A 12,159-nucleotide genomic window follows, 5' to 3' on the forward strand; every position below is an offset into this window, starting at 1 on the left:
TGAACAAAAACCACTTTATTGACAAGAGTAGGACGCTCATTTATTATGTAAACAAGCAAGCCTGATGCTAGCACCATGTTTGAAGTCTAGGCTTTGTTTTACATTAGCTTCCACTTCAACCCTAATTCAGTCTGAACAAGATTTTAAATACAGTGAAGACTAACATACCTCATTTTGCTGAAAACCCAAAATTTAATATGAAGCTATTGTGCATACAGAGAGGGAATCAACTGGCTCAGTTCAAAAAAAAAATTAATACCAGATTACTCCCTGCAAGCCTGTCCAGAGTGAATGTGAGAAATAGCTATTGAAGGATTGAATTGAGTATGTCAAATTAATGGATTCATGGTGCTAACTGCAGATTCAATCCAATTTAGTTGTTTTATTTAGTTTGAGAAAATGCTTACATTCAAATTAGCTTAGTTTTGAATCAAGACTAAAAAAATAGGTCAAAATAAAACATGACTAGGAAATAGCCAACAGTGGCTTCCAGAACACTCACCCAGCCATTAAAGAGTCAGGAATAATCCAAAGATTAAAACAATCTAATAAAAAAACCAAAAACTCGTGCTGCGGCCAGCAAGTCATAGGGAACACAGGCATCAGTCACATAGCCAAACTTCGCCAGAGAAGCCTAGCAGTTTTACTAGAGTACATGAGGAAGAGACACTTTGTGGAAGTCAGGGTAAGAGAGAAGCAAAAAAGGAAATGCTGTGTACAGCATTTCAATAAAGGGATCTGGACTCACTCTAGCCATCTCTCTCAAGAGATCATCTCTGTAAAAATGTACATATTTTACAGACATTTACAAAGTTCTCTGTACAAGCCTCCCCACCCCCTGCGAAGTTGTTTTTTTTGTTTTTTTACATACTTACAACTGCACTCCCTCTCTTTATGACTGCAGGTGTTCTTTGAGAGTCATAACAGAGGTGGCAAATAATGGCCTAAGGAGCTCTACTGGCAGCCTGTTAAAGTTGGCTAGCTACAGCAAGGTCAGGGCTTCTCAGCTTTCAAGATGACTGTACCCCTTTTCACTGCTGATGGAATGTAGGCATATTTCAGCAAAAGTTCCACTCATAGCTGGTATATCTGGTTATACCCAGAATATACCTTTTTGCACTTCTAACTCAAGACACAAGCCACAAACTTAGAGACTCAATGGGTCCACAGGACCCTAGTCCACATTTCCAGTGAGCTATGATCACAACTCAGAGCGAAGGAAATGAAACTCATTCCGTATACAGCCATCATACCAAAACTAATAAAAGCCTCTAGACAGTCCGGAGTAAGAGCTGCTGGTGCTTTTGTTGACTTGAACAGGAGCTGTTCCCCTTAGTGACAAGACTGCACTTAAAAACAGTACTCTTAGCATCCTTTCACAAGGCTCTTCAAGGAAGCAGTATTACTTGCTTCATTTTCTGTTCTCTTTAGCAAAAAAATCCTCTTGTTGGTACTCTCAGTCAGACTGCACCACACTACCCTTTCAGGGGGGAAGGGGAGGGAGGGGGAAGTCACTCAGTGAGATTCCCAGATGTTATTCTCTATGTTCCCTTGAAGTACAGTGTCATAGGTATTCTTTCACAGCAGGAAGTGTGCAGTTCACTAACTCCAGATGCAAAGGAGAGCTAGTCCACCTCGCATTTAGGTCATTTATATCATTCCATGGCTCATCGCATCATGTAGGCCAAGCTTGCTCCCAGTCCAGCAAAGCCTGCAAAAGCCACCAGAACATTCCTGATGCTACCTTCTAGATCCTCTACACGGAAGAATTCAACAAATCCCTCCTGGAAGAAAGAAGTGAATTATTAATGTCTAACATTAGCCATTTACCTGGGGTGGGGTGGGGGGAGGGGGGGGGAAGGGGAAAAAGAGGTGCTCACTATGCAATTTGTCTTTATGAAGTTCTCATAACAGTAGCATCCCTGCACACCACCAACTGGGGACTAATCATGACAAACTTGTACCAAATACAGAAGCAATTCAGTACATTCTACCTGATTAAGGGAACCTGTCTAGTGGCTTGAGTGTGGAATTTGGCTCTAATTGCAGAATACTCATGGCATGACAGAACTCAATTCACCTTTGCACCTTCTGATTCCTATCTTTAATTTGGGGATAATGTCCACAGGGCTTTCAGATGTATGGATGAAAGTGCTCTAAGTGCAGAGTAACATCATAAAACACCATGTATCTTTATTACACCAATTAAGTGATTCATAATCCGCTTGCACTGCTCCAGCCAGTAGTTTTAAGTGGATTGGTAAATCATCCTGTATACCTTAGGCATGTACAAGCACAGGTGTCACCAAGTGTCAGCCAGAGATAGGCAATTACTACTAGACTTATGGACAACTTCATTAACCACATTCAGTCCCTGCAATCTCTCACTTACCCAGCCTCTTTGGTTAACTAGCCAATCTCGTTTGCCTGTGACAAGCACATCTGTGATGATCCCTGCTAGTGTGTTGATGCAATTCTCCTGGTTTATGCTCTTCAGGTGTTTTGCAACAAAGGCACCAAAAGAGATGAGTGTCACAATTCTACCCCAGTTTGTTACTCCATCATTGAAAACATGGGTTGCAACGGCAGTCACTGACTTCAGATCCTCCTCGTTCTTGATGTCTAGCTTCCGAAGCATTCCTGAAGTAAGAGATTAGCAGAAGAACATAGTGAGTTACTTTTGTAGTCTCAGTGTAAGCAACTGCAAATACTATACAATAGGTAGCATAAACACCAGCAAAAATATCTGCCTTAAAGGCTAGACAACTATTGTATATCCTTCCTCCCAAGAGGAAGAGAGGAAGATGGGGAAACCATTATCTCCATGCATGCAGGCATTAAGTCTGGAAGCTTTAGTACACAATTATATTAGCATGAGCTATTTTAGTTAGTTAAATTCTTTTTGAGACAGGGACCTAAAATGAAAGCGCTGTGACACTGCACACTTAAGCTTTGGGAAAAACCTCTGTATTAGCCAAATCACAGTACCCTCCTCCTCACTGGATTTAGAATGACAGATCAAACAAAACCAGTTTCTTTTCAGCCTGTCTTTTGGCCTCTCCTTGAACAGGCTAGGTGAGTTAGAACAATTATGAAACTGTCACGCCTTTATTATGTTTATTAAAAGGAAGTCCAACCATTCTGACCCCTTGATGAATTAGCATAAATTAGACATTTGAAGCTACTTTCTTGTTATAGTTAACATTTACAGGATTCTTCTCCAATATTAGTTCCCTATTCAGCACCAGGAGATAAAAGATTAGTTATCCAAAAATACTGGTTTATCCCAGCATTACTCAAACTCATGAAAGAGGTACCATAATTTATTCAGGTGGCTTAATGCCAACTGTAAAGGCTAATGAATTCTATTCCCAGGGAACTAAATCCATTTGAAGTCCTTATCTTCTTTGATCTTAGTAAAAATATAACCCTGTGGAAAGTCTACAGTATCTCAAATACTTTAGACTCTTCTAAAATTTAATGAGTTATTTGAGCTCTCTCTTCAAAAAAGAAAAAAAAAGTTACAATATTGCTCAAAAGTAGGAGTTTTGGGACTTCATATTATGGTAAGTACTGTAACATGTAACTTACACAAATTTCATGAAAAAAGTTTTCAAAGTCTGGCATTTCAATAGAACCTGACGAACTCAGAGCTTAAGGTAAAACTGAAATTCTGTTTTGCTATTACTCAGACACTAGAATAGAACTGAAGAAAAATGTGACCTTCAGAAGTTCCCAGAAATTTTCAGACTGGAGTATTACTAATCAAGAAGATACAGGACACCCAGCCATGGACATGGACTTCAGCGTTCAAATTTCTGTAGCTATTTTAAGACTATTGTGCAGCATTACACACTCAGGGTGAAGCTGGTGTAAAATGCTAGAATAGTGTAATGAGAGATAGAAGTCAGAATAAATACTTGCTAGCACTTCTGTTCTACTGCAGCCTAGAAAACGAAGGCGACTAATCCATAACTGGCTAACCTTTGGACAAGATTTACAATATATTTGCATGTTTGCCCACTTTCTGCACCCTACTATGGTTAATAAGTGACAATCTAGTTTTGCAGAAGTTAAAGGGTTTTCCCCACCCTCTAGATAAACAAGGTTTAGTTTCGTTTTTGAAGGAACTAAGGTTATTCTTTCCCAACGGCTTCTGAAAGAATGCCCCGTAACTGGTGCCAAGAGCCCCGCAGCCCAGCCTGCTGCATTCAGCTGACCCCTCTCCCAGCCCTGCTTCCCGGGGCGGAGTCTCCAGTCCCTAGATCAGTAGTTGGCAGCTTTTTTCCATTTGCGGACCCCCCCCCCCCCCGGATATCTTGCAGGGCGCCCAGCTGCGGAGCAGAGGTTGAAAGCCACTAGCCTATGGCAAGGCCAGCCTGGCGCGGACCCTTTAGCCACAGGGGTCCACGGAGCACAGGCTGAAAAACCACCGCCCGCGATCGCCCCAAAACACCCCCCCGCCCCCGAGGTGACTCAACAACCGCTGCCTGATACAGGCCACCGGCAAGGTCCCCACCTCCGCTCGGCAGAGGGGGGCCCACAGCGCGGGAACGCCCCCCCCCCCCGGCAGCTCCGCTCAACTGGGATCCAGCCAACAGCGGCAGGCCCCAGCCTGAACCCGGCTCCCCCAGGCGCCCGCCTCTCCAGTGCCGGGGCCAACTAGGAGCAACCCGGGTCCGCCCCCGCCGCCATCTTGGACGCCACCGCCCCCTCGCCCCGCCCCTCTTCCCCCGCGGGCGGCCGGGCCCGGCCCGGCCCCGCCCCTCACCTTGGAAGGCGATCTGGTGCTTCTCCATGACGCCGTCGCCGACCCTCCGCAGCGTCCCCAGCGCCTTTTCCATGGCGGCGGGGCCCGCGCCCCGCGGCCCGCTCGGCAGCCGCTTGTGGAGCTTCTTGCCGCCGGGCCCGCCGAGCTCCGCGGCCTCCCGCAGGTAGCGGCCGATGAGCTCCAGCGAGTCCCGGTACAGCCCGTCCAGGTCGTCGTCGTCCTCCGCGGGCGGGGTGCCGGGCAAGGAGCCGGCGGCGGGCGGCGGCGGGCCCATCCTCTCGGCGTCGGGGTCGCAGCCGTCCAGTTCCTCTTCCGGCCGCCACAGCGAGGCCGGCCGGGGCCCCACGGCCACCAGCGCCGGCGGGGCGGGGGAGCCGCTCCGCGCGCGGGGCCCCTCGCCAATCAGCGCGCGGGCCCCCTCAGAGCGGCCGTTGGGACCCCAAGCGGCTCCGCCAATCAGCGGCGCCGGCCGGCCGGCCTCCGCCGGAGGGCCGGGGTCCCGCGCGCCTGGGGCGGGAGGGCCCCCCGCGCCGCTCGGGGAGTCCGGCGGGGAGGGGGCCAGCGCCGGGCCGCTCCCGCAGTACAGGTTGAGGCCGATCACCGCGTTCCGCTTTAACGCCAACATGGCGCCGTCTGCACCCAGGTCGGACAATCAGTGAAGGCGGGCGGGGGCAGCGCCGTATATATAGGAGAGGGCGGGCCCCACGGGCCAGAAGGGGAAGTGATGAATGGACGGGGGGGCCGAAGGCGGGGCCTGAGGAAGCGCTGGCGGCGGGTGGGGGGGGCTGACTGTGATGAATGAGTGGGGGGGGGCGGCGTGGAGGGGAGCACGGAGGCAGGAAAGGGGGGGAGGAGGCAGGAGAGTCTGGTTCGGGGAGGGGAGAAGCGGGGAGGGGGAGGGGAGAAGGGGGAGGGGAGAAGCGGGGAGGGGGAGGGATCCAGACAGCGATGGAAAAATCCAGCCTCGCTGGCTTTGCGCCTCCTGCGGGTGGGAGGGGGGAAGCTCCTCTCTGAATGCCTGTGGGTTTCCCCACGCTGTTCCCGGAGAGGGGACATATTTTGGTTCTCTTTTAAAGAAGAGAGAGAGAGAGAGAGAAAAGGGCAATTCTGGACTTTCCAATTGTTCTCACCGCAGATCTATCAATCCTTAAACTTTAAAAAAAAAAAAAAAAAAAAGGGTGTGGGGGGGACACCCCAGATCATAAAATGTTCCCTTCGTGGGGGGTGGGAGGGGGAAAAAAAAAAACCACCAGGATTTAGAACCAAAAAAGAGCACTAAACGGGTAGGCGATGCCTGCGTTCTTGTTAGCGTCATTGCAAGGTTGGTCCCAAACAAGCCCACTTTACAGGGTGCTACGTAAAAGGCTTACTTACAGGCCTCGCTTCAAACCATCGTCAGGGAAGTGCAGCCTTCTCTGGGACGAATCCTGCAAGCCGCTTAGCAGCGCATAGCAACATCGTACCCAATTTCAGGACAGGGAGTGAAGGAAAGCATTGTAGCCAATGGAAAATGAAGGAACTGTGCAGGGTATAAGTGTCAGATTAGGAATACAATGAAGACACCAGGGATAACACACTGAGGATATGTCTACATTAGAGCTGCTACAGCAGCACAGCTATATACTTATGATGTTAATATTGTATATTATATATCATGGGTAAGAAATATTCAGTAAGCCAGATGTTTTTTGCACAAAAGCAATTCACTAGGTCACAATAGGCCATCAAGGTCTACCAATGGGTCGTGAGCCCAAAAAAGTTGAGAACCACTGCCCTAAGTGCCCCAGTATTGCCAAGGTGGACTACACCAAGTAGGGGGAATGAATTGTTTAGAGTAGGGGTCTCAAACTGGGAGTTGGGACCCCTCAGGGGGTCATAAGGTTATTACATGGGGGGGTCACGAGCTGCCAGCCTCCACCCCAAACCCCACTTTGCCTCCAGCATGTATAATGGTGTTAAATACACAAAACAAGTTTTTTTAATTTATGGGGGGGGGGGTCGCACTCAGAGGCTTGATATGTGAAAGGGGTTACCAGTACAAAATTTTTTGAGAACCACTGGTTTAGAGGTATAATTACGAGACATGTGGTGAAATTGAGCTAGATTTAACAGGTGGTGGAATAGCATCCCAAGCGAGGTGCTGGAAATGTCATTGCTTGAGAGTTATAGCTACACTGGACAAAACACTAGAAAATGTGGTGTATGGAATACCATGACTCTTACGTGGCTAGATCAGACCAAATACATCTTTTCCAGTTTCTGTGATTTCATGGGAAGGATTACTGTGCAAACCTAATGCTGCCTGCTCTTGTCTACACTGGAACATTTCCCTTAACAATTTCCACCATTGTAACCATCATTATTATTAATTACCTCTACTTGCAGTAGCAACTAGCAGCCCCAGTCACAGACCAGGACCCTGTTGTGATAGGTGCTGTGCTGTGCACAGGACAAAAAGGTGATCACTGCCCCAAAGAGCTGACAATCTAAGTAATGGTGCATCGCTACTGGTGTGTACTGTACTGTCCCAGATACTAAGTGTGATATGCAAGCTATCACTTAAATCCACTTCTGTACCAAATGACTGGAGGAGAGCTAATACGACACTACTTTTTTTAAAAGGCTCCAGAGGCGATCGTGGCAATTACAGGCCGGTAAGCCCAACTTCAGTACCGGGCAAATTGGTTGAAACTATAGTAAAGGACAGAATTATCAGACACATAGATGAGCATGATTTGCTGGGGAAGAGTCAACACGGCTTCTGTAAAGAGAAATCATGCCTCACCAATCTATTAGAATTCTTGGAGGGGGTCAACAAACGTGGACAAGGGTGATCCAGTGGACTGTACTTGGATTTTCAGAAAGCCTTTCACAAGGTCCCTCATGAATGATTCTTAAGCTAAGTAAGCAGACATGGGATAAGAGGGAAGGTCCTCTCATGGATCAATAACTGGTTGAAAGACAGGAATCAGAGGGTAAAAATAAATGGCCAGTTTTTAGAATGGAAAGAGGTAACTAGTGGTCTCCACCAGGGCTCTGTACTGGGACCAGTGCTGTTCAAACATGTTCATAAATGATCTGGAAAAAGGGGTAAACAGAGGTAGCAAAATTTAAGATGATACAAATTACTCAAGATAGTTAAGTCCAAAGCAGACTGTGAAGAGTTACAAAGGATCTCGCAAATCTGTTTGACTGGGTGACAAAATGGCAGATGAAATTCAATGTTGATAAATGCAAAGTAATGCACATTGGAAAATAACCCAACTATATATGCAAAATAATGGGATCTAAATAAGCTCTCACCACTCAAGAAACAAATCTTGGAGTCACTGTGGATAGTTCTCTGAAAATAGCCGCTCAATGTGCAGCAAAAAGAAAAGGAATACTTGTGGCACCTTAGAGACTAACAAATTTATTAGTCTCTAAGCTGCCACAAGTCCTCCTTTTCTTTTTGCGGATACAGACTAACACGGCTGCTACTCTGAAACCTGTCAATGTGCAGCAGCAGTGAAACAGGTAATGTTAGGAACCATTAGAAAGGGATAGACAATAAGACAGAAAATATCATAATGCCACTCTATAAATCCATGGTATGCCCACACCTTGAATACTGTATGCAGTTGTGGTCATCCCATCTCAAAAATGAAAAATTAGAATCGGAAAAGGTACAGAGAAGGGCAACAAAAATGATTAAGGGTATGGAACAGCTTCCATATGAGGAGAGATTAAAAAGAGTTTGGAAAAGAGATGACTAAGGGGAGGATATGACAGAGGTCTATAAAATCATGAATGGTGTGGAGAAAGTGAATAAGGAAGTGTTATTTACTTCCAGGGATCACCCAATATAATTAATAGGCAGCAGGTTTAAAACTAACAAAAGGAAGTACTTCTTCACACAACACACAGTCAACCAGGGGATGTTGTGAAGGTCAAAACTACAACTGGGTTCAGAAAAGAATGTGATACGTTCCTGGAGGATAGGTCCATCAATGGGTATTAGTCAAGATGGTCAGGAATGCAACTCCATTGTCTAGGTGTCCCTAGCCTCTGACTGCCAGAAACTGGGAGTGGATGATGGCAATGGAGGTGTGAGGGGGAGATCACTCAGTGATTGCCACATCTGTTCATTCCTTCTGAAGCCCCTGACATTAGCCACTGTCCAAAGACAGGACACTGAACTGGACGGACCATTGGCCTGACCCAGTGTGGCTGCTCTGATGCTCGTACGTTACTCCCTGATCTGTAACAGTCACTGGGCAGTGGGATATACCCATGGGCAGCGGGTGAACCCCCATTTTGGGGAGGCTAACCTGCTGGCCCTGCCCCTTCCACCCAAGGCCCCGACCCTTGCATGCCAGAGCCCCAAAACCTGTCCCTTGATCCCAGAGCTAGGCCGAGCTGCTCCCGCCCCCCACCAAGTGCCAGGCCAGCCCCAACACCAGGTTGAGTCAAGTCGTGCCCCAGAACGCCAGGCTGAGCCACTGCCTCCTGCCTGAGCACCAGGCTGAGCCGCCCCCCACCCCTGTGCCGGGCAGAGCCGGCGCCCCACCCCCCATCCAAGCTGGTGGCCCCAGTGCCTGGCCAAGCCACCTCACTCCCCCGCCAGCCCCCTGCACCCGCTGCTTGCTCTCAGTGTCCCTCCTCACTCCCCTGCCCTCGAGGAGCAGCAGGGACTTGGGGGGTGGGAAGTGGAGTGCAGGTAGGCAGCAGCAGGTGGGGGGGCCTTCTGGGAAGAGGCAGGGTCACCGCAGCCCAGGTGTCCCGGGGTGGGGGCAGCTGTGCCAGGGAAGGCAAAGCCTTCCCTGACCTTTTATACCCGCCATCCATGGGTATACCACATAATGAAGCCCACAGATATGAACACCACATCATGGAGACCTACTTGTCCTTGAGTCACACAGATAATATGCAGTCCTGTCTATACTAGCACCCCACCACAGCAATGGTGAGAAATCAAACTCCTCAGGTGCACATTGCCTTTCTGGTCTGGGGTGGGGAATGAAGAGGTGAAATGAGAGCAAGCTGTGGAGAGGGGATTTACTCCAGATGACTGTTTCTCCCCTCCCTTTGCATGGTTGTGAGCATTCAGAAAGGCTTTGAAGTAGGTTTTGCATTTAACACTTGGCTGATGAGAGGGGTGGGGAGGGTTGCCATTCACACCTCCGCAGCTGCAGTTGTTACTTTGGTTACATCTACACTAGAGACCTTGTTGTGGCACATCGGTACCTATGCAGCTTCACCGATGTAAGATCTCTTGTGTAGCTACTCTATGTTGATGGGAGAGAGTTTTCCCATCAACAGAATTAAACCACCTCCAACAAGCAGTGGTAGCTATGGCCGTGGGAGAAGTTCCTAAAAGGCCTTACACATGCCCCAAGCTGCCATTCCCACTGGGGCATTATAAAAACACGCAAGTAAGCAGGAGAGAGGTCCATGTGTGTAAACTAGTGCAGTGTTCAGGATGCAAGCTCGAGCTCTGACCTTGGGCAAATCACTTAGGACATATCTACATGGGAACAGAAAGTGAAGCTAAATCCAGTGTAGCTGGACTGGAGCGAACCCCAGCTGTAGACTAAGGAAGGTGGGAGTGACACTGATGTAGTTCATCCCATCTTGAAACCCCACAGTAAGCTGCACTGCTACAAATCACAGCTTATTTTATGCCCCAGTGCCTCTAGACAAGGAGATTTGCCCTGATGGCTCTTCACCAGTGTCTGTCATTGTGGTAAATCCCAAGCGAAGAGAGTCCTAAGGTTCAGAACACAGGTTCTGGGAGGTGTGCACAATCCAGAGGGAAGAGAAGACTAAACACCGGAATGGAACTGATTGAAGGAGATGTCTGAAGTGAAGAGGATTTGTGGGCCATCAGGGAGGTGAGAAAAGGGGAACCCTGCAGCTGGAAGAAGCCTGCCATGGGGTCAGAGAAGGGGCTGTGAACCATGCCACTAATAATACATTAATTTGTTTTTCATTTGATAGTCCGAGCACACTCTACAAGGGTAAATAAGTATTATTGTCTCCATTTCATGGATGGGAAAACAAGCCCAGAGAGGGGAAGGGACTTGCACAAAGATCAGCAGCAGAGGCAGGAGTAGAACCCAGGAGTCCTGATGCCCAGGCCCTTGCTTTCTCTGACGGCTAGACCACACTGCCTCCAACTAGACAGCCACATGCAATTTGACATGAGTGAAATAATTGCTTTGTTCTTCCCCCTTAAGCAGACGTTAAGATTAAGCTAGGAAAATACTTAATCTAGGAAAATGCTGCTATGCAATCAACATGGATTGGTTTTGTGTTCAAGCTTTGAGCCTGGAGGAGATGAGAGGATGCCTGAGTTCTGAAGAAAACAGCATGACTCAGATCTGTATCTAACATAGCTCACATTCCTCTGCAAATGGAGGGGGCAATCTCTCACTCACCGAAGGCGTAGTTAATCACTGGTGAAATAAAATAAAGTAGATTTAGCAGTCACAGGCACTCTTTATTTGGTGCAAATCACTTCCTTTGCAACAATGGTCTAATGAGGGAGCATGGTAGGGTTCAAGACAAGCACTTCTGTGAATGAGCAAAATCATTAGGAAGCTACCAACTTCCCTTTACCCCTCCGTCTCCCCCAGTTTGGAGGGAGAGCCCTTCAAGCCCTGACTAGAACCAGTATGGGGTGCAGAGCGTCAAATCAGCATCCCGTGGATTGAAAGATCATCTTGTTTAGTTTGTCCCTGTCTCTGCTCACTTTTGGTCTGTATTTATTATTGGCAGTAAGGATTTGCTTCTTGAAGGCAGCTGTGTGGCACAGCTGTGCCCTGCTGTTTCGGTTGAATGCAGTATTTTTCACTTCCTGTCTTAAGCTCTCGGATGGTGTAAGGCATGCTCTTAAACAGCTGGCGTATTTTAGGGGTCCGTGATGATTCTTGTCCAATGCTGTAGGAGCAGGATGAATGAAAGGTGCTCTATCAATGCCAAATATTATTTGATAGACAGCAGAAGAGGCCGGATAATGGAAGCTAAGCCTTGATACCTGGGAATTTTAGCCATCAATCACCAACCACTGGAGTAACTGCAGCCGTGCAAACCTCTGATATAGACATGCAAAACTGTTTTCAGCCACAAGTCGTAGTGATACAACTCATTCCTGCTTGATACCAGAGGCAGTTTGTCATCTTGGGGCTAGTAAAGTGGCTCAGGACTCCAGAGAGCTGGGTTCTATTTCTGACTGTACCACAGGCCTGCTTGGGCTTGGGCAAGTCATTTCCCTTCTCTGTCCTTCTATTCTCTGTCTCTTTTAGATTCTTCAGGGCAGTGAGAGACTGTTCCTATGTGGGGCCCTGATCTCGGTTGCGGCCTTCAGACAGTGCTGTAATATACATAAATATCAAAGCAAATCATGG

General features: G+C 47.9%; 1 protein-coding gene and 1 long non-coding RNA gene across 2 annotated transcripts in view; one reads left to right on the forward strand and one right to left on the reverse strand.

Moving 5' to 3' along the window:
* Positions 1-5,413, reverse strand: MCL1 (MCL1 apoptosis regulator, BCL2 family member). Its single transcript, XM_084613930.1, has 3 exons — positions 4,772-5,413; positions 2,393-2,640; positions 1-1,784 (listed from the first exon to the last, which is right to left on the reverse strand). The coding sequence occupies exons 1-3, from the start codon at positions 5,394-5,396 to the stop codon at positions 1,668-1,670; spliced, it is 990 nt and encodes a 329-aa protein (XP_084470056.1). The 5' UTR covers positions 5,397-5,413; the 3' UTR covers positions 1-1,667.
* LOC311512614 overlaps positions 5,295-12,159 on the forward strand; it is a 23,148-nt gene continuing 16,283 nt past the window's right edge. The window contains exon 1 of the long non-coding RNA XR_014709488.1: positions 5,295-5,414. This is a non-coding gene — a long non-coding RNA (uncharacterized lncRNA). The remainder of the gene's footprint in view (positions 5,415-12,159) is intronic.

The sequence above is a fragment of the Lepidochelys olivacea genome (genome assembly GCF_965140295.1).
Source record: "Lepidochelys olivacea isolate rLepOli2 genome assembly, chromosome: 24".
Classification (NCBI taxonomy): Eukaryota; Metazoa; Chordata; order Testudines; family Cheloniidae; genus Lepidochelys; species Lepidochelys olivacea.